The 22,085-nt window shown below is 38.5% G+C and overlaps 3 protein-coding genes across 3 annotated transcripts; all 3 read left to right on the top strand.

The window, feature by feature from the left end:
- The first annotated feature begins 2,129 nt into the window (after positions 1-2,129).
- Positions 2,130-2,918, top strand: LOC149243370 (uncharacterized). The gene has a single exon (XM_089371200.1). The coding sequence runs from the start codon at positions 2,130-2,132 to the stop codon at positions 2,916-2,918; it is 789 nt and encodes a 262-aa protein (XP_089227326.1).
- A 1,644-nt stretch (positions 2,919-4,562) lies between these two features.
- On the top strand, positions 4,563-6,172 carry LOC149243369 (uncharacterized). Its single transcript, XM_089371199.1, has 3 exons — positions 4,563-5,200; positions 5,302-5,351; positions 5,640-6,172. The coding sequence occupies exons 1-3, from the start codon at positions 4,563-4,565 to the stop codon at positions 6,170-6,172; spliced, it is 1,221 nt and encodes a 406-aa protein (XP_089227325.1).
- Positions 6,173-6,381: 209 nt separating this feature from the next.
- On the top strand, positions 6,382-10,817 carry LOC149243368 (pectate lyase 1-like). The gene is made up of 4 exons (XM_089371198.1): positions 6,382-6,611; positions 9,783-10,326; positions 10,535-10,638; positions 10,778-10,817. Exons 1-4 carry the CDS (start codon positions 6,382-6,384, stop codon positions 10,815-10,817), a joined length of 918 nt encoding a protein of 305 aa, XP_089227324.1.
- The last annotated feature ends 11,268 nt before the right edge of the window (positions 10,818-22,085 follow it).

The raw sequence follows: 22,085 nt of genomic DNA, 5'->3' as shown, positions 1-22,085 counted from the left end.
AGGCCTTCACCCGTGGTGCGGGTGGCCCAGAAGGCGGAGGAGCGATTCCCGGAATCGCCCCTCCGCCCTCCAGGCCGACCGCGGTGGCGCAACACCGGGAGGAGGCTTGTGTGTAGAACCCCCGCCCAAGGCCGCGCCACCGCGGGCGGCCCGGAGGGCCAAATTTATTTTTTTTAATAATTATTTTTTTAAATAAAATGTTTTAAAATTTTTCATTTTAAATTAGAAAAAAACATTGTTTAAAAAAAAAAAATTATTTAATAATTGTAATTTTTTTTTAAATAATAAAATAACAAAAAACGTTGTTTAAAAAAAATAATTTTTTTAATAATTGTTTTTTTTAATAATAAAAAAAAACAAATTTGTTTATCAATTAATCTAAAAAATTTTAGAAAGTCATTGCAAGGAGAGGCGAAAAACCCTAGGCTCTGCTCTCTGAGCTAATGTTCAGATCTGCGCATTCTGCACCAACCCGATCGCATCCCTTTTCTGAGCCACCGGCGATCCATCCCTCGTGCTCCTAGTAAACAATACGTCATGGCTCCCCCTGTGGGAGGGGCGGGACCATTCCCCCCTCCTCCAGATAACCTCTCATCTGACATCTTCAAATCCTCTGCATCGTTGTTTCCTCCAGGCGACTTTTCAGGACAAGAACAGGGCTCAGTTCAAACTGAAATAGTAGTTGAGCATATAGTAGCACGTGAAAAGGAAGAAAACGAAAAGGGGGCGAATCCAGAACATCTGGTGTCACAACCAAAGGCGACTTCGGCTACCTGTATTCCCAAAGCAACGGACCGAATCAAAGTTGAGCTCCCTAGCCACAGAATCAACGGCGAAATAGAATACATGAAGGATCACGCTCTCATTGGAAAATTTCTTGGCTTTTGGCCAACCGAAAAAGCCCTACAGGGGTGGATAGCCTCAAAATGGAAGCCCAAAGGACAATTCACCTTGCTACTTGGCCCCAAAGGCTTCTTCACTGCAATATTCTCTTGCCTGGAGGAAAAATCCCGCATATTTGAGGGTGGTCCGTACTTCTTCAATTCCTCGGGTCTTTTTCTTCGTGACTTGAAACCCAGGTTCAATCCAGATACAAAAGATCTTAGTCATGCTCCAGTGTGGATACGCATGTATTATTTACCTGCAGAATACTGGAAAGAAGAAACATTAAAGGACATTGGCAATAGCATCGGGGTTTTCATAAAAGTAGCTTAGGAAACCAAAAATCGAAGATATACTTCCTACTCTAGGATCTGCGTCCAGATGCATCTTACTAAAACCCTTGTAGACTCGGTAAGTCTTTTCCATGATGATTTTGAATGGATTCAACCATTAGACTATGATCATATTCCTTTTCGATGCCGCAAATGCCATGAACATGGCCATCTTTTTCAGGATTGTCCTCTGAACACTCAGATCAAATCTCCTGCTAATGAGGCCAGCAAAGACTCTAAGGGCTTTACCAAGGTGCCCAATTGCCGTAGGCATGCTAAAAAACATCATGTTGCTCCCTCCAGCCCCAAAAAAGCTGAAACCCAGAACATATTCCAAATTCTTACCCCTCAAGATCCTTCAGAAAAGCAACATAATGACTCTCAGGCTTCCCCTTCGCGCCCATCTCCCTCCCAGAGTCTCAAATCTAACCCGCCCCCATCTTCCTCTAAGCCCTCCAGCCTTCTTTTCTCCTCAGAATCGAAAAAGTCGGCTTTATAAGATGAAATGCCACCTTTAGCGATGGAACTTGATGCAGCTTTAGCACTCAGTTTACAAGATGATATCCCAGAGGAATGCCAGAACATCCCCACAACAATGGAGGAAGACCCAAAGACTGTGAGTCTGGAGGGACTGGATATACTCAAACTCGAAACAGCATGCAAGCAAAAAGAGTACAACTCAATACCTAGGGAAATAGATCGATTGGAAGGTGTTCTCACCAAAGCTCAACATAATAAATGTCTAGGTATACAAGCAGGATGTCCCTGGGATGGAAAGAAAATCTTAAAAGAAACAAAAAAAAGAGGGCGCAAAACTAATCTGCAAAGGACCATCATTTTAGGAGAAATCTTAATGGAATCAGGAAGATTTCCAAAGTTGACGAAGTTCTACAAGTCCCAACCCCACTGTTCCTCATGAAGCTCATCTCCTGGAATATCCGTGGGCTCAACAGCCCCTCAAAACACAGAATGTTAAAAAACATGATTCAGCTAGAGAAGCCTTCCCTAGTTTTTCTACAAGAAACAAAAAGTAATAGTGCTGCCCTCGAACGGATCCTCAACAAAGCATGGACAGGCAGTTGCTTAGTCTCAGTGGATGCGGTAGGGGCCTCTGGTGGCCTAGCTATAGCTTGGAATCCGCAGATCCTGACGCTTCAAGATTTTCATGCCACTCATTGTTTCATTCAAGCTTCATTTCATCTCATTGGGATGGATCTGCACGTTCTTCTCACTAATACATACTTCCCGCAAGACTTACATCATAAATTAGAAGTGTTGGATGCACTTACAGCTCTTAACTCTAACAGACAGTTCCCTCTATGGATCAGCGGGGGGGATTTCAACATTATCACGAATCTAGAGGAAAAAAAGGGAGGCCACTCGAAGTTAGAAGAGGACAGCACAGGATTCAAAGAATTCATTCAAAGCAATCATCTCATGGACATTCAGACTTCAAATGGCACGTACACCTGGACAAACAAACGTAGGGGAATTCAAAATATTGCCTCCAGGTTAGATCGTTTTCTCATTTCAGACAATGCTATACATTTGGGAGGGGATTTTCATGCCTCCATCCTACCTCCGGGTGGATCTGATCACTGGCCCATTATGCTTCAATGGACACGTCCAGGTAAACATTGCAATCGTCCATTTCGCTTTGAGGCCTTTTGGTTCACACATCCTAACTTCAAAGAAATGGTCTGAGCTGCGTGGAAATCCTTTACTCCCCCAGCAGGTGCAAAGATGTAACAATTTCAACATAAACTAAAAAATCTCAAGCAAGTGCTCAAAGTCTGGAATAAAACCCAATTTGGCAACATTCTGGAAACCAGGAAAACATTGGAGCAGAATATGTGTGCTCTACAGCAAACCATCATCCTAGAGGGAAGAACAGAGGAACTAGCAAATAAGGAGCAAACCCTCTAGACAGAAATAGAAGCTCGAAGACTACAAGAGGAAATCCTTTGGTGCCAAAAATCCAGAATCAGGTGGCTTAAAGAAGGGGAAAAGAACACAAAATTTTTTCATCGATCCACCATACAACGACGAATGCGCAACAATATAGCCTTCATCAATAACAGTCAAGGGGAGAGACTAGAAAGGCATGAAGACATTGAAAAGGAATTCAAAGAGTACTTCCAGGAAGCGCTCAAAGAACAAACAGGAAGTAGATGCATAGCCATACGATCTATCACACAGCACATACCCAAAATAATCACAGAAGATCATAATCAAAATCTATTACAAGTCTCTATGCAGGAAGTAGAAGAGGCAATGGCTCAGCTAAAGGATGGCAAGGCTCCAGGCCCTGATGGCTTCACCTCCAATTTCTTTCATGAATTTTGGGAATTGATCAGCACAGAAGTCTGGGAATTAGTGGAAGAATCAAGATCCATGCACTGTATCCTCCCTTCCCTCAATTCTACTTTCATTGCTCTAGTTCCCAAAGGGGAGGAATCAAATACGCCAGACAAATTCCGGCCGATTGCTCTATGTAATGTTATCTACAAACTCATATCCAAAGTAGTGGCAAATAGGCTCAAACCTCTTCTCCCTCTTCTCATCCTTCCGGAACAGACTGGATATGTAGAAGGGTGTCAGATAATGGATGGCATTATTCTATCAAACGAGGTGATCCACTCCTTAAAAATTCTAAGAAAACCAGGTATGATTATGAAGCTTGATCTCTCCAAAGCATTCGATAAGCTCAGTTGGGAATATATTCATCAAATGCTGTTGGCCTTCGGCTTTAATGCCACATGGACCCGATGGATAATGAATCTTATTACCTCACCCTGCTTCTCGGTCCTCCTCAATGGCTCTCCATCTGTTCCTTTCCGCCCCTCTAGAGGCATTCGTCAAGGGGATCCCCTATCCCCCTTCCTATTTGTCCTCATGGCTGAAGGTCTCAGCCGCCTCCTTCATCATGCTATTTCTTCTCAAGATATAAAAGATATTGCACTCCATGGTCTCCATCCCCTATCCCATCAACAGTTTGTTGACGATACGATGCTCTTTGGTCATCCTTCTTCTCTAGAAGCCAAAGCCTTTAAAGCCCTGCTCTCTCTTTTCTCAGAAGCCTTCAGAACCTCGATCAATGCCACAAAATCCCAGCTTTTCTTCTTCAACACCCCTGTCTCCACTCAAAAAAACATTGCCCTTATTCTAGGATTCTCCATTGCAGCGCTTCCCTCCTAATACTTGGGAGCTCCTCTTATGGTCTCCGCCCTTAAGCATGCTTCTTGGCGAACGCTGCTGGACAAACTAGAAGCCAGACTTTCCTCATGGACATTTTGATAGCTCAACATAGCAGGTAGACTCATTTTAATCAAGTCCGTCCTTCAAGCTATGCCTCTGTATCTCTTCTCTATATTGGCAGCTCCCAAATGGGTTCTTAAGGCGATCTGCAAACTTCAAAGGAGTTTTCTATGGGGCTCCACGGGGCTCAACAGGAAATGGGCCCTTGTCAATTGGAAAGAGGTATGCCAGCTGAAATTCAATGGTAGACTAGGACTACGGGATCCTCTCCAAAGCAATAACACGATGGGAGCCAGAGTATGGTGGAATTGGTTAGTGAAGCCACGTATTCCCTGGGCGAAGCTGTGGCAAGCCAAATATGTGCCAGGAAGTCATTGGGACGAACTCAATAGAATCAGTCCTAGCATCTCAGGCTCCATGATTTGGAATGCTTCCAAAATTCATAGCGCCTTCATACAAGAGAATAGCTTCTGGGAAATTCATTCGGGAAACTCTGCACGGTTTTGGGAGGATTCATGGCAGCAGTTACCGAAACTCGCCTCGATCTTCCATAAACCTATCTGGCAGAATTCTATGCAGCAAGCCAACCTCACTCATGTCTCTCAATTCTGGCAGCAACACCTGCTTCAAGATTTCCAACAATGGAAACCCGCCAGCTCCTGGCAGCTCGATTGGCACGGAGAAACTTATACAGAAATAGAACAGGAGTTAAGTCATAGAAAAATCAAGTATTCGACTCAGCAGGACAAACTGAGGTGGGGATAGACTACAAAGGGTATGTTCACCACTAAGGAGGCATATAGATTACGTTATTCTAATTGCAACACAGCTACGGACCAGCTCTAGGATCGTATTTGGCAGTCCAGACTCTGGCCCAAGGTATCAACCTTTCTATGGCTTTTAAGTAAGAGGTGCATCCTAACGTGGGACAATCTACAAAAAGGGGGCTTCATCGGACCCTCAAGATGTCCCAACTGCACTCTTCACTCGGAAACCATCCTGCATCTAATGGAGACCTGTCCTCTCGCAACTCAGCTATGGGAGAAAGTTGATCATGTAATAAAAGAGCAGGAGTTAGGCAGGGGGACATAGCAAACACTCTAAGAACATGGCCTAAGCACCCTTATCATAGCCCCATCCTTAATTCTCTATGGAACCTCATTCCAGGTTTTCTTTACTGGATTTTATGGAAGGAACGGAACAACAGAGTCTTCAACAATAGTAGACGGCCTATAGAAATACTCTGGCTCCTCTTAAAGCAAAATCTCCAAGAAACTCTGGCGCTTCGATCTTGGCTAGAAACTGACTGGCCGGACTCTCCTCAAGAGCAGCTCATCATGAACTCCTGGAATCTTAACTTATCCTGCTTGCCTAACATCAAATCCCGTCCCCTTGCTAAACCTGTCTCCCCTATACAATGGTCCCCTCCAGCTGCTTCCTCTTTCAAATTGAACTTTGATGGAGCAGCTAAAGGAAATCCTGGGCCGGCAGGATATGGAGGAGTTTTCAGAAATGACAGAGGAGTAGCTGAGCATATCTACTATGGTTCGATAGGCAAAGACACCAACAATGTTGCGGAATTGGAAGGCTTGTGGAGAGGGATATGCATTGCCGATCAACACAATTTCTACCCGCTAGAAGTAGAGGGAGACTCCCTTATCCTCATCAATGCAGCTACAAGAATCGATGCAGGCACCTGAGCAGCTAAAATAGTGTCCAGTTGGAGGTTGCTTAGTAGGCTCGAAACTTTGGAGGAAAGGCTTAGGCGCCCCAATAGCATTATTTTCAAGCATGTCAAGCGCACAGCCAACAAGGTAGCAGATCGATTGGCCAACCCAGGGGTTGATCTGCAGCTCCCTCCTTTCTCAGGTACTCTCAATGATTCAGTGGATGCACAACTCCAACAGGAATGCGCTTCTCTGGTGCTTCAGGATTACCCGTTCCTGGCTGCTGGTTTTCGATAAAGTTATTGTATGGCTTAGTGATGTTCAGGTTAAAGTCTGTCTCCAATTCTGTCCTTGCTTGTACTCAGCAAGGTTCTACCTCTGTTTGTATTACTTTCTGGGTAGTTTATGGTATAGATGGGCTTAGTCAACTACCAATAGTCTGTCGGTCTGTTCATGGTTATTTGTGGGTCAGGTTAGATTCAAAGGGAAGTTTTGCCCTCCAATGTAAGAGCACTACTAAATCCATAGTCAGTATGGAGAGATTTTTGAGGGCTGCCTCACTGTAAACTTTTTTGTATAATAATAGGAGTAGACAAATTTACAAAAAAAAATCTAAAAAATTTTAATATATATTTTTCTAAATAAAAAAAACGATTTGTATTAAAAAATTTTAATTCCTTTTTTTTTAAAATAGATAAATAAATGTTTCTTTAAAAATTGTAAACTTTTTTAATTTTATTTATTTATTTATTTATTTATTTTATTTTTTTTTTTAATTTGAAAAGACATATCTTTAATTTTTATTTTTTTTAATTTTTTGGTTTTTTTGGTTTTAATTTTAGTGTATTTCTCTTTTTTTAGTTTTTCTAAAATGTTTTTGATGTTAATTTTACTAGTTTTTTATTTTTATTTTTGTGGGTTTTCTATGTTTTTTTTTTTAATCTAGTTTGTTTTTATTTTTTTTTCTAGTTTTTTTTTAATGTTTTTATTTCTATTTTTATTTATATATATATATATATATATATATATATATATATATATATATATATATATATATATATATATATATATATATATTTTAATTTTGTTTTTTTTTCCTAATTCTTTTATGGTTTATGAGATAATTTTTTTTTTATTTTTTTTTTTGTCTTTTTAATATATATATTTTTAAGTAATTAACCTTTTAATCTTAATTTTACTAGTTTTTAAATTATTTTTTTTTGTTAATTTTCTATGTATTTATTAAATTTAGTTTGTTTTTAATTTTCATTTTTTTTTTAGTTTTTTCATAATGTTTTTCAAATTTTTCTATTTTTGTGTAAATTTTATAGTTTGCTTAATTTTTTTTTTCTTTTCAACATATATATATATATATATATATATATATATATATATATATATATATTCTTTTCTTTTGACAATTTTTTTTTATTGTTTACAAGATTTTTGATTTTTTTTTTTTCACATTTTTTTATATATGTTTTTTTACTATTTATTTGTTTATAATTTTTAAGTGTTTTTTAGTTTTTTAATTAGTTTTTTTTGACATTTTTATGATTGATTTTTTTTTTTGTTTTTTTTATGTTCTTTTTTTAGTATATGCTTTAATTAATGTTTTGTTAATTTTTAAACTTTTTTTGTTTTGTGTTTTTTAATTGTTTTATTTTTTTAATTTTTAGTTTTATTTTATGTCTTCATTATTTGTTTGAAATTTTAATCTTTTTCAGGGTCATGATAAATATTTTACGCGATTATTTTGAAATGTTGAAATATTACCCTTGAAAAAAAAGGGAAAAAAAAGTGTTATCCCAACGTTAACACTTTTTGTTTTGAGGGCGTTTTTTGGATAATTTTTGCATAAAAAATTGGTTTTCACCGCCATTTTTAAAACATGTTCAAAATTTACCCTAGAAAAAAAGTGTTATTCCAGCATCAACACTTTTTTCTTTTAGCAATGTTTTTGATGTTTTTAAGGGGTTTTTTTGGCTAGAGTTCTCATTTTGAGTTTACAGTTCCCGTTTAAAAGTTTACATTGTTATATGTCCAAGCTTGTTACATGCATAACATCTCATATGTTTCATATTCCTTCTATGGCAGTCAATGGCTTTGTGACCAAACATATTTTAAGAAAAACAATACTACTTAAATTACCTGGAATGTGATGCTCTTTCTGTGTGATGGTCTTGAACCATTCTAGTTTTGCATCTTGCTGCAACATGCCCATAATTACGACATATAAAACATGCAACATTATTCATCGGAGGACATAACAGTCTATCACTTCCATAGTTGGGATTAAAAGATTTTCTTTGAATACTTTCTTTCTTTGGTTGTTGATGGGGTTCACCTCTCATCTCCTTGGTGAGAATTTCAAATTTTGCATTAGAGTTCCTTGCCTCACCTTGTGAGCTAGATTCACCTTCAACAGATTCATAAAAGCCATGACCAGTTTTGATAGTAGGTGACCTTTGACTACTAAGAATATCATCCAAAATCTTAGTATTGTCTTGAAATCATAATAGTTTATCTTTCTCTTCTAATTTAGCTTTCAAGATATTTACGTCAACCTGATGTTGTTCTTCCTTTTCCAGATATTGCTTCTTCAAGATTTCTTCAATTTAGAAGAACGGATATGCCACTTTCATATCAGTAACATTTTCCATGTCTTTAGTTGCTTCTTCGATAGTGCCTTAACGCTTTAACTGTCTACTTACCTCTAGACCTCTTAGCATTCCACCAAATTACTTAATAGTTTTTGTTGCTTTACAAGGATTACACACGAAACAAATGAAACTCATTCTTTTCTTGGACATTCCCAATGAATTCATGATCCCAATGAGTATGTAAATGGATCGTTAAAAACCAATTCACTCAACTATCCCCTTCCCTAGTAGGCCACACACCTTCCAAGTCCAAGCACCTCCTACTTTGCGTCCCCGATACCTTGGGCAATCCATTACTTGACAAGCATTCTTCACAAAGGAAGATCCTTGAGACTTATATAGTTTTATAACGAAGGAATTTCCCTTTCTTTCTCTAAATAACATAACACATTTTCCATAACATACTTCATGATGATCAATGTATGTCATGGGTTTCCAACATCACCAGAATGGCCTTGTCCCTAGGATTTTCAACTTCGTAACCACCATCAATCATTCTTGGATAGATGATCATTTCACCTATATCTTGAGCATATAGTTTCCATGAGATTAGTCAAAATAATTTAAATCAATTTCTCTTAATTTTTCTTTTCTTTTACAAACTTATTTCATATAGGAATAAGATTTCATAACTATGGATTCTCCTCATGATGTTTGAATGCATTAGGTCCCTATACTACTAGTGTAACCCCTTATTGTTATTAGTGCAACCCCCATTATTATATTGTTGTACCCAAGTAGTCCACATATTGTTATTATTGTGCCCCATAGAAGCCCACTTTTGTTATTGTTGTGCATTTATATTATTATTGTTACGTCGGCTCTGATTATATTATGACCCCTTAGACGCCTATATATAGAAAGGATGTCTTGTCATTTGTAGCGTCCAAAATTTTTTCATTTGTGTAATGTAAACGAGGATTCCCCTCGAAGAGGCTGATTTTCAAGTCGTTGATCTATCTTTTCTATCTTCTTGTGAGTTGTTTCCATAACATTTGGTTCCAAATCTTTGGATTCTATGGCTTCGGAAGCACCGCCAATGAAGGAAAAGGAGGACAGATCTACACCGTCACCACCCCTGATGACAATCCCACAAATCCGTTGCCCGGTAGTTTGAGATATGGAGTGACCCGCAAGAATCCACTATGGATTGTTTTTGGTAAAGATATGAACATAAAGCTTCAGATGCCCCTCTCTGTTGCAAGCCACATGACTATTGATGGAAGAGGGGCCAATGTTGAGATCAGTAATGGGCCTTGCATCCGCCTTGACAACGTGAACAACATTATTATTCATGGGTTGAACATCCATGACTGTAAACCCAGCATCGTGGGTAACGTTGAGGTGACGGAGTCCGTCACCTGGATGACAAAACAGGATCCAGATGTTATATCTATCACTGGTTCTAAAGATATATGGATCGATCACAACACCCTCTCCAAGTGCTTAGACGGTCTCATTGATGTTTCACTTGCTTCGACAGCTATTAATATTTCCAACAACCGTTTCACTTATCATGACAAGGCAAGTTTACTTAAAGCCTGATGGCCGATTTTAGCAATATTTTAAAATTTAATAATAGTTTATGTAGATTGTAGATTTAGGGATTGTGTTGAAATAGTTAAGCAATTAATTTTTTTTATTTGTCATCAAATTCTATATTCTAGAAATCTACAATACTACATATTCTATAGCGATAGTGATTATTCTTTCATTGTATGAACGCATGCATGTAATGCTTTTAGGCCACAGCGATAACTATGCAGGTGATAAAAACATGAAGGTAACCGTTACCTGCAACCACTTTGGACCAGGTGTCATGCAGAGGATGCCAAGGTAAGTTCATCGCACTAAGACTATCCCAGCTTGAAAATACATTAAAACCAGAGAGCAACGACTGCGTTGAGGAACATCCCCCTCTTAGTTTTTGGAATGGTTAGGACGCTTTTGTGTTTTGATTGATTTGTGTTTTCAGAGGGCAAAGAACAGTAGGTTATTGCCAACTGATTAGTTAATGGCATGTAAATTTGATCCAAACAAACAGATTAGTCCAAATAGTTAAAAGATTCACCATGTTTTAAAAGATGCATGCATTTTTTTTTACCTCTAGGAAAAAAATTGGATTTTAGTATTAGAAAATAAAATCACTTTCTGCAGATACATGTTTAGTATATTTTAGTGGATCAGTTTAAAATTTGGCGGAAATGCATCAGTAATCTATTTAGAATCAATATTTAGGTTTATTATTTAATTTATTCGAAAAGTACAATCACAAATTATTAGGGTCCCACCCTAACCCCCTTATTTATGTCATGGGATCACGTCATAGTCAAGAGTCAATAAAGCCCATATTAATATTTGTAAGTGGTTAACCCGCAATTAATGACGGGACCACAGTTAGTTGCAAATGGGCGGTAATATTAGATAGATGGTAATAAAACCCACGGTATTGGCCCGTGGTATTGCATGTATGAGTCATATATAAAGGATAGAGACTCCCTGCGAGGAGTATCGTGTCTTGTTTTTGTAATCGAGCTCTGCTCTATTGGAGGTTGCCCCCTCGAAGAGACCTGTGAACATTTCTCTCTGAATAATAAAATCATTGCTATTCTGTGTTCTGGGTATCTTTTCTTCGCATATTCAGTGTTCTCGGTATTTTTTCTCACATATTCTGTGTTTGGGTATTACTTTGCAGGTTGAGAGCATAACAAGTGGTATCAGAGAACTTTCCAGGGCTCGGTGGGATCTCCAAATTTTAGCAAATTTTTTTTTTGGCTAGAGACGTGTTCCGGCGTCTTTAAACCATGGGATTTGTCGTTAAGCGCATAAACCTGCGGATTTGGGGAGTCATGCACGCAGGAAATACAAGAGGTGGTCACATCTGTTGGACTCCCTTGTAACCCCTGTGGGTACCCCTTCCAGTAGTAGCGCATTAGACAGAATCGCGCACGGACTGTCTTCCACGTACCCTCTGGGTATATAGGAAGCCCCATAGCTACCTTGAAGCCTCGCCATAGATAAAACTTCGGCCGTCTTGTGGCTACAGTACACCGAGAACAGCACTCAGAGAGATTACTCGCCCGTACGATAGGGTAGTCGGGTTGTACGGCTAAGGGTACGGTCGATCCTCCTTAGTTAAAGCCCTGAAACATTGGGCCGAGTACTACTGTCAGACCCTTATGTATATTGCGATCTGTAGCACCTGACACTCCTCAAGACCATAGTTCCCTTTCTATCGGGGGATCACACATCATCTATTCCAGATCAGCAAGTGTAGCAGCAGCAAACATCAGTCCCACAGCTCTATCAGATCAGTAGCAGCAGTGTTCCACCATTCAGATCTCTCAGATCCACCAGATCGGAGTAGTTGTGAAGGGTTCCACCATTCAGATCTCTCAGATCCACCAAATCGGAGTAGTTGTGAAGGGTTCCTGTACCTGGCTATAATTTTCGCAGGACTTTTGGCGGCATTAACATTTTGAGGATTTGGCGACTGCAGTATTGATCAAGAAGGAGTAAAACTCCGTTAGGAGTTTTCCAAAAAAAAACAAAAAAGTCTGAGATCTTTCGAAGGCCATTATGAGTTCCTAGTCATGCCATTATGAGTTCTTGGTCATGCCATTTGGTCTCTGTAATGCCCCTTCTACTTTTCAGAGTCTTATGAACCACATCCTCAAACCATATCTCAGAAAATTTGTCCTTGTCTTCTTCGATGACATTCTCATCTATAGTGGCACCTGGGCGGCACATCTTCACCATGTAGATCTACTCTTGCAACTGCTCCGCAAGCATAAATTATTTGTCAAGATGTCTAAGTGTGCGTTTGGCATGGAAGAAGTTGAGTATTTGGGCCACATTGTGGGGCGTGAAGGTGTCAAGGTGGACCCCAAAAAGATCCAGGCAATGCAAGAATGGCCTCAACCTAAGACTTTGAAGAGCTTGAGAGGATTTTTGGGTCTCACAGGCTATTATCGTAAATTTGTCTGCAACTATGGCTGCATAGCGAAGCCCCTCACTCAACTCCTAAAGAAAAATTCCTTCTTCTGGACCAAGGAAGCACAACAGGCATTTACCGCGCTCAAAAACGCCATGTGTACCACTCCAGTCTTAGCACTACCTGACTTCACCAAATCCTTTGTCATTGAAAGTGATGCTTCGGGTACAGGTATTGGGGCGGTCTTAATGCAGGAAGGGCGACCATTGGCCTTCACAAGCCAACAACTCAGTGGGAGGAATCTGGGACAATCTACCTACGAGAAGGAAATGATGGCCATCTTACATGCAGTCGAGACCTGGCGACCTTACTTATTGGGGCGACGTTTCCAAATCCGCACAGATCATCACAGTCTTAAATATTTTCTGGAGCAACGCCTATCCTCCCCACAACAAAACAAATGGTTAGCCAAAATGCTGGGATATGATTATGAGATCATTTACAAGAAAGGGAAAGACAACAGTGTAGCAGATGCATTATCGCGCCAATTTGAGGAGGAAAGTACTCTGCTCGCAATTTCCCTTCCCATTCCAGACTGGATTGAAGAAGCTCGCAGGGAATGGTTTGCACACCCAGGGCTCTCCCAACTCATTTCTCAATTGCAGGTAGATCCTAATTCTGGCACGGGCTACTCGTGGTAGAATGATATTCTTCGCTACAAGGACATAGTCGTCATATCACCAACATCTACCCTCAAAAGTCGCCTTTTGGCAGAATTGCACTCATCTCCCATTGCAGGACATTCGGGCTTTCAGAAGATGTATGCTCGCACCAGAAGATCTATCTTTTGGACAGGCATGAAAAAGGACGTCCTTACCTTCGTAGCCGAATGTGATGTCTGTCAACGCCACAAAGGGGAAACCATCAACACACCAGGCACCTTACAACCATTGCCCATTCCGGCCTCCAATTGGACAGAGGTTTCTATGGATTTCATTACAGGTCTTCCAAAGTCAGGGAACAAGTCAGTCATCATGGTGGTTGTGGACCGACTGTCGAAGTATGCTCATTTCTGCGCCCTACCCCACCCGTTTACACCAACCTTGGTTGCTCAAACTTTCATGGATCAGATCTTCAAATTACATGGCATGCCCACTTCTATAGTGTCCGACCGTGACCCGATCTTCACCAGCAATTTTTGGCAGGAACTCTTCAGACTACAAGGCACTCAACTCAAACTCAGTACTTCATATCATCCGCAAACAGATGGTCAAACCGAAGCTGTCAACAAATGTCTAGAAACCTACCTTAGGTGTTTCACTTCAGAAAAGCAACACCTTTGGGCACAGTGGCTACCTCTGGCTGAATGGTGGTATAACACCAACTATCATGCCACCACCAAAATGACTCCCTATGAAGCAGTATATGGTCAACTTCCACCTTCCCCTACTTCTTATCTCAAGGGATGCTCCAAAGTACAAGCAGTCGATCAACTCCTACAACACCGCGCAACCATGATTGCCCATCTTCGCGAGAATCTTCATCAAGCTCAGAACCGCATGAAGCAACAGGCCGACCAACATCGCTCAGAACGCCAATTTCAAGAAGGGGATCAGGTCTTTTTGAGGCTGCAACCATATAAGCAAACATCACTCAAAGATAAGGGTTGTCAAAAGCTCTCTCCAAAATTCTACGGACCATACCAAGTACTTCAGCGCATTGGAGAAGTGGCTTACAGGTTGGCTTTGCCACCTACGGCAAAAATCCATCCAGTTTTCCATGTATCATGCCTCAAGAAAGTGATTGGGAACAATTGCCGCGTTCAAACCAGTCTACCTGAATTAGACGAAGAAGGGTCAATCTGGCTTCAACCCGAACAGGTTCTAGACACCCGAGACAAGCACCTGCGCGGCCGCATGATTAAGGAGGTCCTCGTCAAATGGAAAGACACCTCCCCGGAAGATGCAACTTGGGAACCAGCCACTATTCTTCAGCAGTTTCCGCAGCTTCAGCCTTGAGGACAAGGCTAGTCTTAAGGGGGAGGGCATGTTAGGGTCCCACCCTAACCCCCTTATTTATTTCATGGGATCACGTCATAGTCAAGAGTCAATAAAGCCCATATTAATATTTGTAAGTGGTTAACCCGCAATTAATGACGGGACCACAGTTAGTTGCAAATGGGCGGTAATATTAGATAGATGGTAATAAAACCCACGGTATTGGCCCGTGGTATTGCATGTATGAGTCATATATAAAGGATAGAGACTCCCTGCGAGGAGTATCGTGTCTTGTTTTTGTAATCGAGCTCTGCTCTATTGGAGGTTGCCCCCTCGAAGAGGCCTGTGAACATTTCTCTCTGAATAATAAAATCATTGCTATTCTGTGTTCTGGGTATCTTTTCTTCGCATATTCAGTGTTCTCGGTATTTTTTCTCGCATATTCTGTGTTTGGGTATTACTTTGCAGGTTAAGAGCATAACACAAATAATGTGATGATATCGAAATTACACACAACTGTTATTGAAAAAACACATAAGTCTTGTTTTAGATTTGTCCATAAAAAGCCTATGATAATATTCTTGGAATCTAGCATTTAGGAGTGTCCAGAAATTTCCGAGTAGTGGGTGTGAACTTCTCTGTATAAATGCTAAATATTGAACATATTAAAAGAATATACATGCTAAATAACCATAATAATTATGTCCCATACCTTTAGCTAATTTAGCCCTTAATACAAGATCATTTAGGTCAGGTTTCTTTGTTATTGGGATAAGTAGATCTTTATGGATCTATCCCCCGAAAGAACCGGACATGCCAATTTTTATCATCCGGCTCGAACAATAACTGGAGGAAGTATATATCACTTATTTTTTCCCGTGATGGAAGACGAATTGGAAAAATAGGAACTATTAATGTCTATGATCATCCATCATTGGTCATTTTATTATTCCAGTTAAATGCTCATGAACCAAGTAAGCTCACAAATTCGATCATGATCGATATGCCTTTTGGACCATCTTAGTCCTTGTAATCAGATTCATATGTGCTACTTCAGTTAAGGTAGCCGGCATGTACACATAATTGTGTTTAATGCAACTAGCGTATACCAACAAACTTATGATTCAGTTAATTCATCATATGTTGATCTTTAATCAGTGCATCAGAAATTCATTAACCATATAAATAGTAACCAAGTGTAGTAAAAGCAGAACAAATCATCAAACATAAGAAACACACATGAGCACCATGATATAAGGTGGAAACCCAATGCGGGACAAAAACCACTTGCTTTTGTCTTACTTTAATATAAGAAAAACTTGTTTACAATATTGTACTGGTGTAGACTCATACCTGTATGCAGGCAGCCACCTGTAGAAGGCTATAGCCTTCTCTCTTTCTCCAGCTACTACTCGAAGGGAGCTACAACCCCCTAGCTCTTTTCCATATTCCCCCTGAGTACATGCTGAAATCTCCAATTGAGCTCTTCCTTTTTACGTGCTGAGATGTACCAATCTGTCCATGCTCCTCCCAAGCACAAGCAGAGTTTGCAAAGATATTTTTCAAAAGAATAATGTGACTCTACAACTCAACTAAGTGAGTATGACATTCCTATCGCCAATCACTTATACATACATCAATCTCCCAACCAAGTGGGGATACACCATTTTGACTCATCCACCCAACCAAGTGGGGATATACCAAATGTTTATACATGACTAAGATAGACATTGTTACATCATCCTTCCCATGAAAAGTGGGTTTAAAAATTACATCATATGACTCATGGGTCTTCAAAAGAAATACATGACATTTTTAACAAAGACCAAAGACCTAAACAAGACCATGATAGTCATTAGCTACTATAATACACCATATGGTCTGCACCATAAGCATCTCTCATCAACATCAGCAACCTGTAATCTGCAATACCATTCTCTTGACCAACCAACAATAAGTAGCATGATGTATAATTTAGCCACATAAGCATTATCACCAAAGACCTATAACCATAATGCCAACATTGCATTAGTCGAATCATATGCTCCTCCTGAACCTGTGCCATCTATTCATGTCAAATATGATCATGCATATATCAGCGAGAAGTATCAAGGCATCATCGTCATCAAGTTAGGATGAAAAGTACTTCTAAACAACATCTTATGAGTACCGACACATTTCCACACATCATTAGTAGATTGTAACCATAATCAAACAAATAAACTAATTAACTGAACCATATCAAACCCTTTTTCCTGAGTCTGTCCCACTTTTTTCCTCAAACCAACATATACGCGAATGTGCAGCTTCGAACTCACGTACACACGCGACTTGTCTTCATTAAACTTGTGTATGAGATTTAGAACACTAAGGTTCTACACTTTCATCTCCCTCTGAGTCTATCATGTCCTTTGTTATGCCACATCTTTCTGATTGTATTTCCTTTTTCTTCCATATCTTCAACTGTGATGATGTTTTCTACTTTTCGTATGGTGCCCAAAATCTTCTCCTGTATTCCTTTGCTATATGTCCAAGCTTGTTACATGCATAACGTCTCATATATTTCATATTCCTTCTATGGCAGTTAATGGCTTTGTGACCAAACATATTGCAAGCAAAACAATACCCCTTAAATTACCTGGAATGTGATGCTCTTTCTGTACGATGGTCTTGAACCATTCTACTTCTACATCTTGCTGCAACATGCCCAAAATTATGAAATATAAAACATGCAACATTATTCATCGGAGGACATAATAGTCTATCACTTCCATAGTTAGGATTAAGGGATTTTCTTTGAAGACGTTCTTTCTTTCGTTGTTGATGGGCCTCACCTCTCATCTCCTTGGTGAGAATTTCAAATTTTGCATGAGAGTCCCTTGCCACACATTGTGAGCTAGATTCACCTTCAACAGATTCATAAAAACCATGACCAGTTTTGATAGCAGGCGACCTTTGACTACTAAGAATATCATCCAAAATCTTAGTATTGTCTTGAAATCATAATAGTTTATCTTTTTCTTCTAATTTAGCTTTCAAGATATTTACCTCAACGTGATGTTTTTCTTCCTTCTTCCACTTGTTGCCTTAGTTTGAGAATCTCATTTTCTTGTTCTTCACTTTGCTCCTGCAACATTTGATGTACTATGAAGGCACATTCTAGCTGAGATTTTAATCTGGTAACTTCTTCTTTGACAGCACTCTCCCTTTTTTTAAATAGATCTTGTTGATCTATGATATTATCTGATGCTTCACTTGTTTGTTCATCTTCAATCTTAGGTGATTCAGAATTTGAATTCTTTCTTTCACCTAACGGCAGGCTGTCACTCTTCCTTTGAGCCGTCTTCTTCTTCTGACGTGCTTTCTTTCCCATTGCTCTATGGATCTCCTTCAAGAGATCAAGCTTCTACGAAAGGACCTGCTCGACACCAATTGTTGGAAATAGTACTGAGAGGGGGGGGGGGGGGCGCTGAATCAGTATTAGCAAATCAATAACTATTTCATTTCCATAATCAGATTCATATATGCTACTTCAGTTAAGGGAACCCGCATGTACACACAACTATGCTTAATGCAACTAGCGTATATCCAGCAAACTTATGATTCAATTAATTCATCATATGTTGATCTTTAATCAGTCCTTCAGAACTTCATTAACCATATAAATAGTAACCAGGTACAACAAGAACAGATTAGATCATCACACATAAGAAACACACATGAACAACATAATATAAGGTGGAAACCTAATGCAGGAAAGAAACCACCTACTTTCATCTTCCTTTAATAGAAGAGAAACCTGTTTACAATCTTGTACTGGTGCAGACCCATACCAGTACACAGGCACCATCCTGTAGAAGGCTACAACCTTCTCTCATTCTCAAACTACTACTGGAAGGGAGCTACAACCCCCTAGCTCTTGTACTAGCTGATATGTTTACTAATATGTAGGCGCTGACCTACTAAAGGTTCCAACATTCAGGCATTTTCCAGCTACTACTGGAAGGGAGCTCCAACCCCCTGGCTCTTGTATTGACTGATATGTTTACAAGTACGTAGGTGCCCACCTACTGAAGTCTACGACCTTCTCTCTTCCTCCAGAGACCATGTTTCATAAATTTTCATACTGGATAATCCTGAAGCACAACACCATAATCTAAAGGCCACGTTTCATCTAAATTTCATACTGGACCCATCAACAACATTAAAGCACAAAATCAGTCACCACTGCAATGCAACCATCAACTACACCTACATCATCAATCTCTGAATCACCCAACACTCAATCACTAAAACCCTATTAATGAAACATAGTCACGAGAACACAGAGCAGAATAGAGAACTTTGCAACAATAGCGAGATCAAACTGCAATTTCAAATATCATACTTCATACTGTATACGCTTCTCTGATGAGGCGAACCAACATGTATATAGGCTTTTACTTAAGCAAAACCACGTACAAATCTGCAAATATTTACTCATAACTTTGCGGCTATTTCAAACATTAGTCATACCTAGATCACCTTGGAGGGTGGAACACCACCACCCAACCATGAATCACCTCTGATGCCCCCCCAAGTCGAAGATCTTTCCAAGGATTAACTGTCTTGAATTGATCAATGTATTGGGTATTTAATACCCTCTTTCATGATTTAGTTACCATTAGCAACGTCTCAGTTTTATGGACTTTTCAATTTTCCTAGGTATTTTTCGAAAAAGCTTGTCTTTATCTCCCATGATGCTTTTCCACATAAAATCATGCCTTTATCAACCACAAATCTTTTATTTTCGATGGATCTTTATCTCCCATCCATTCGACGGATATCGAATCCATCCAAGCTTATCTAGAATCAGATCTAGAAGCTTTATCATTAAAGATTCAACTCTATCTGATTCCTCATGGTATTTGGCAAGAATCTCCTCTCTCTTGGTGCTCCACCCCCAAGTGATTTATTTTATTAATTTATTTAATCACACATTTTCTTTCAATATTACATATCACCTGGCTTTCCTCAGATTAGGTTTATAATAGTTTATCCCACAAACGAGGGTATCACACCTAGGTTTAACCCAGGGTAGGTTTACAAATGTTTAACACACAAGGGCGGGTATCACACCTAGCTTTAACTTAGCTTAGGTTTACAATAATTTAGTACACATGAGAATTTAGTACACAAGGGAGGGGTGTTACACCAAGTAAGCAAAATGGGATGGATGATTTGTAGAATGTGATCGAAGCTAACATAATAGTTTTATATGTGCCATGGAAGCTAATTTCGATGGTATGAAAGAATATTTGAAGAAATGCATGGAATATTTGAAGAAAGACATGGAAGGCTTAAAGGCTTATAGAATCTAATATTGGATTGAAGACCCACCGTATTCCAAAGATCAATACGAGGAAGTTTGATGGAAAGGATCCCATAACATGGATACTATAGATGGAGAAATATTTTGAACTAATGATGTGAAACTATTACAAAAGGCACATATTGTATCTTTATATTGAGAAACAAATAATTTTTTTATGGTATAAAGTGCTTTTTCCTCGTAAACCACTTGTCACTTGGTCAATTTTCATAGAGAAAATGATAACACATTATAAGGATACAAATAGCAACACCTTCTTTAGCCAATTGATAAATCTCAAACTAAAGGGTTCAATGGAAGAGCACATTGTGGACTTCCAAAAATTGAATATAAGGGTAAATGATATTCCAGAGAATCAGAGGATTGATGTCTCCATAGGGAATTGAAAGGATAACATTCAAAATGAGGTTCATCTTTAGGAACTTGATTCATAGGAGAAGGCATTCAGGCTGGGAAGAAAAATAAATTATGGCAACAAGAAATCCTACCACTCACAATTATAAAGATGGAATTGTTGTTGCTCCACAAAAAAATTTGGAAGAAAAAGGAGAAAGTGAGCTTTGTTACAGTTGTGATAGCAAATACACTAAAGGTCATAAGTGTGCTCAGAAGAAATTATTTTACATTGATTGTGAGGAGGAGGAAGAAAAGGATCAAGAAACGTCAAAACAAGATGCTATACATGACGAACCAACCCCGGAGGAAGAAGAAATGAATCCTACCATATCTTGTAATTTATTGGTAGGAATTATTGTTCCTCAAATGCTTCCACATTGCTTTGCATGATGAAGGGTTCATTCCAATTATACCACTACTCAATAATTCATCAAAATTATTAGAAGCTATTTCTTCTCATGAAATTCAATAATGGAAATTTTTGTCTCATACAAGCATGCATGCACTTAGTGTGCCAACTATATGTACCATCATGACTCATAATATGAGTGTCATGAGAAAATCATATTATAATAATTCAAGGATGTATCACAATGATTCTACTAGTTTTTACTCACTTAAGGATTATTTCCTTTGTCAAAACCCTTTGGGATTTATTATTAATAACTTTGTTCTCAAATTTACGAAAATACTTCATTGAAGGTGGAATAATATGGAAATAAACACAAGAAGTCACTATGTGAAATCTTGTGGGAAACATTCTAGCCACCAGTATGAAGCAACTCCTTTTTTTTGGGTGGGGGAAACTCCTAGTAATTAAATATTAATTATTGTTTGTTAATTTGAGTACTACATGGGTTTTTCTTGGTGTCGATTCCATTTATGTATCCAAAAATATATTTTAAACAACAAAAAATCACAATATTGCTTCAAATTGTATTGTCTATATGTTAGGTTACCCCTATTTAATATAATTGATCAATTATTATTAAAAAATAATGTAATTGTGAAGGGCATATTCTAACTTATAGACGAAATGTGTTGTTTCATGATATCTTTTCTTGTTAATTTGATGAAAATATTACAGAGGTTTTTAAAAACTTGAGTTTAAGTTGTTTAATCAAAATCTCACAGAGATTTTGTTAATACTTTTAAAACTCTTACAGAGATTTTTAAAAACTTGAGTTTAAATTGTTTAATCAAAATCTATAGGGATTTTTAAAAGCTTGAACATAAATTTTTTATTCTCCATAATTCTAGTGCCGAGGAATTTTCACAATGTTGAATCCATTTACACATTCAAAAATGTATTTTAAATTGAAAAGAAATATCTTAAAATTGTATTGCTAAATTTTGGTGAATTTCGTGAAAAAGGTTGTTTCGTCTATAAGTTAAACTACACCATCACTAAATATTATATGTTAATGATATTTTCTATAAGCTGGACTACATGATTTTTAAATATTATATGTTAATGAAATTTTCTATAAGTTAGAATACACCATTATTAAACATTATATTTTAATGAGATTGTCTTTAGCATTAATCACATTATGAAGATTTGGTCAACATTCAGAACTATCTA

This window comes from Pinus tabuliformis, chromosome 8, assembly GCF_031772625.1.
Source record: "Pinus tabuliformis cultivar Carrire ecotype Pingquan chromosome 8, CPIR1, whole genome shotgun sequence".
Classification (NCBI taxonomy): Eukaryota; Viridiplantae; Streptophyta; class Pinopsida; order Pinales; family Pinaceae; genus Pinus; species Pinus tabuliformis.
This window is presented reverse-complemented; position numbering and strand designations above follow the sequence as displayed.

Excerpts from the sequence above, each read along its gene's own strand:
- LOC149243370 (XM_089371200.1), top strand. The coding sequence starts at position 2,130 with ATGAAGCTCATCTCCTGGAATATCCGTGGGCTCAACAGCCCCTCAAAA.
- LOC149243369 (XM_089371199.1), top strand. The coding sequence starts at position 4,563 with ATGCCTCTGTATCTCTTCTCTATATTGGCAGCTCCCAAATGGGTTCTT. Across the intron at positions 5,201-5,301 it reads TTAAGTCATAGAAAAATCAA|CTACGGACCAGCTCTAGGAT; the intron begins GTATTCGACTCA and ends ATTGCAACACAG. Across the intron at positions 5,352-5,639 it reads AGTCCAGACTCTGGCCCAAG|GTTTTCTTTACTGGATTTTA; the intron begins GTATCAACCTTT and ends ACCTCATTCCAG.
- LOC149243368 (XM_089371198.1), top strand. The coding sequence starts at position 6,382 with ATGCGCTTCTCTGGTGCTTCAGGATTACCCGTTCCTGGCTGCTGGTTT. Across the intron at positions 10,327-10,534 it reads GTTTCACTTATCATGACAAG|GTAATGCTTTTAGGCCACAG; the intron begins GCAAGTTTACTT and ends GAACGCATGCAT. Across the intron at positions 10,639-10,777 it reads GTCATGCAGAGGATGCCAAG|AGGGCAAAGAACAGTAGGTT; the intron begins GTAAGTTCATCG and ends TTGTGTTTTCAG.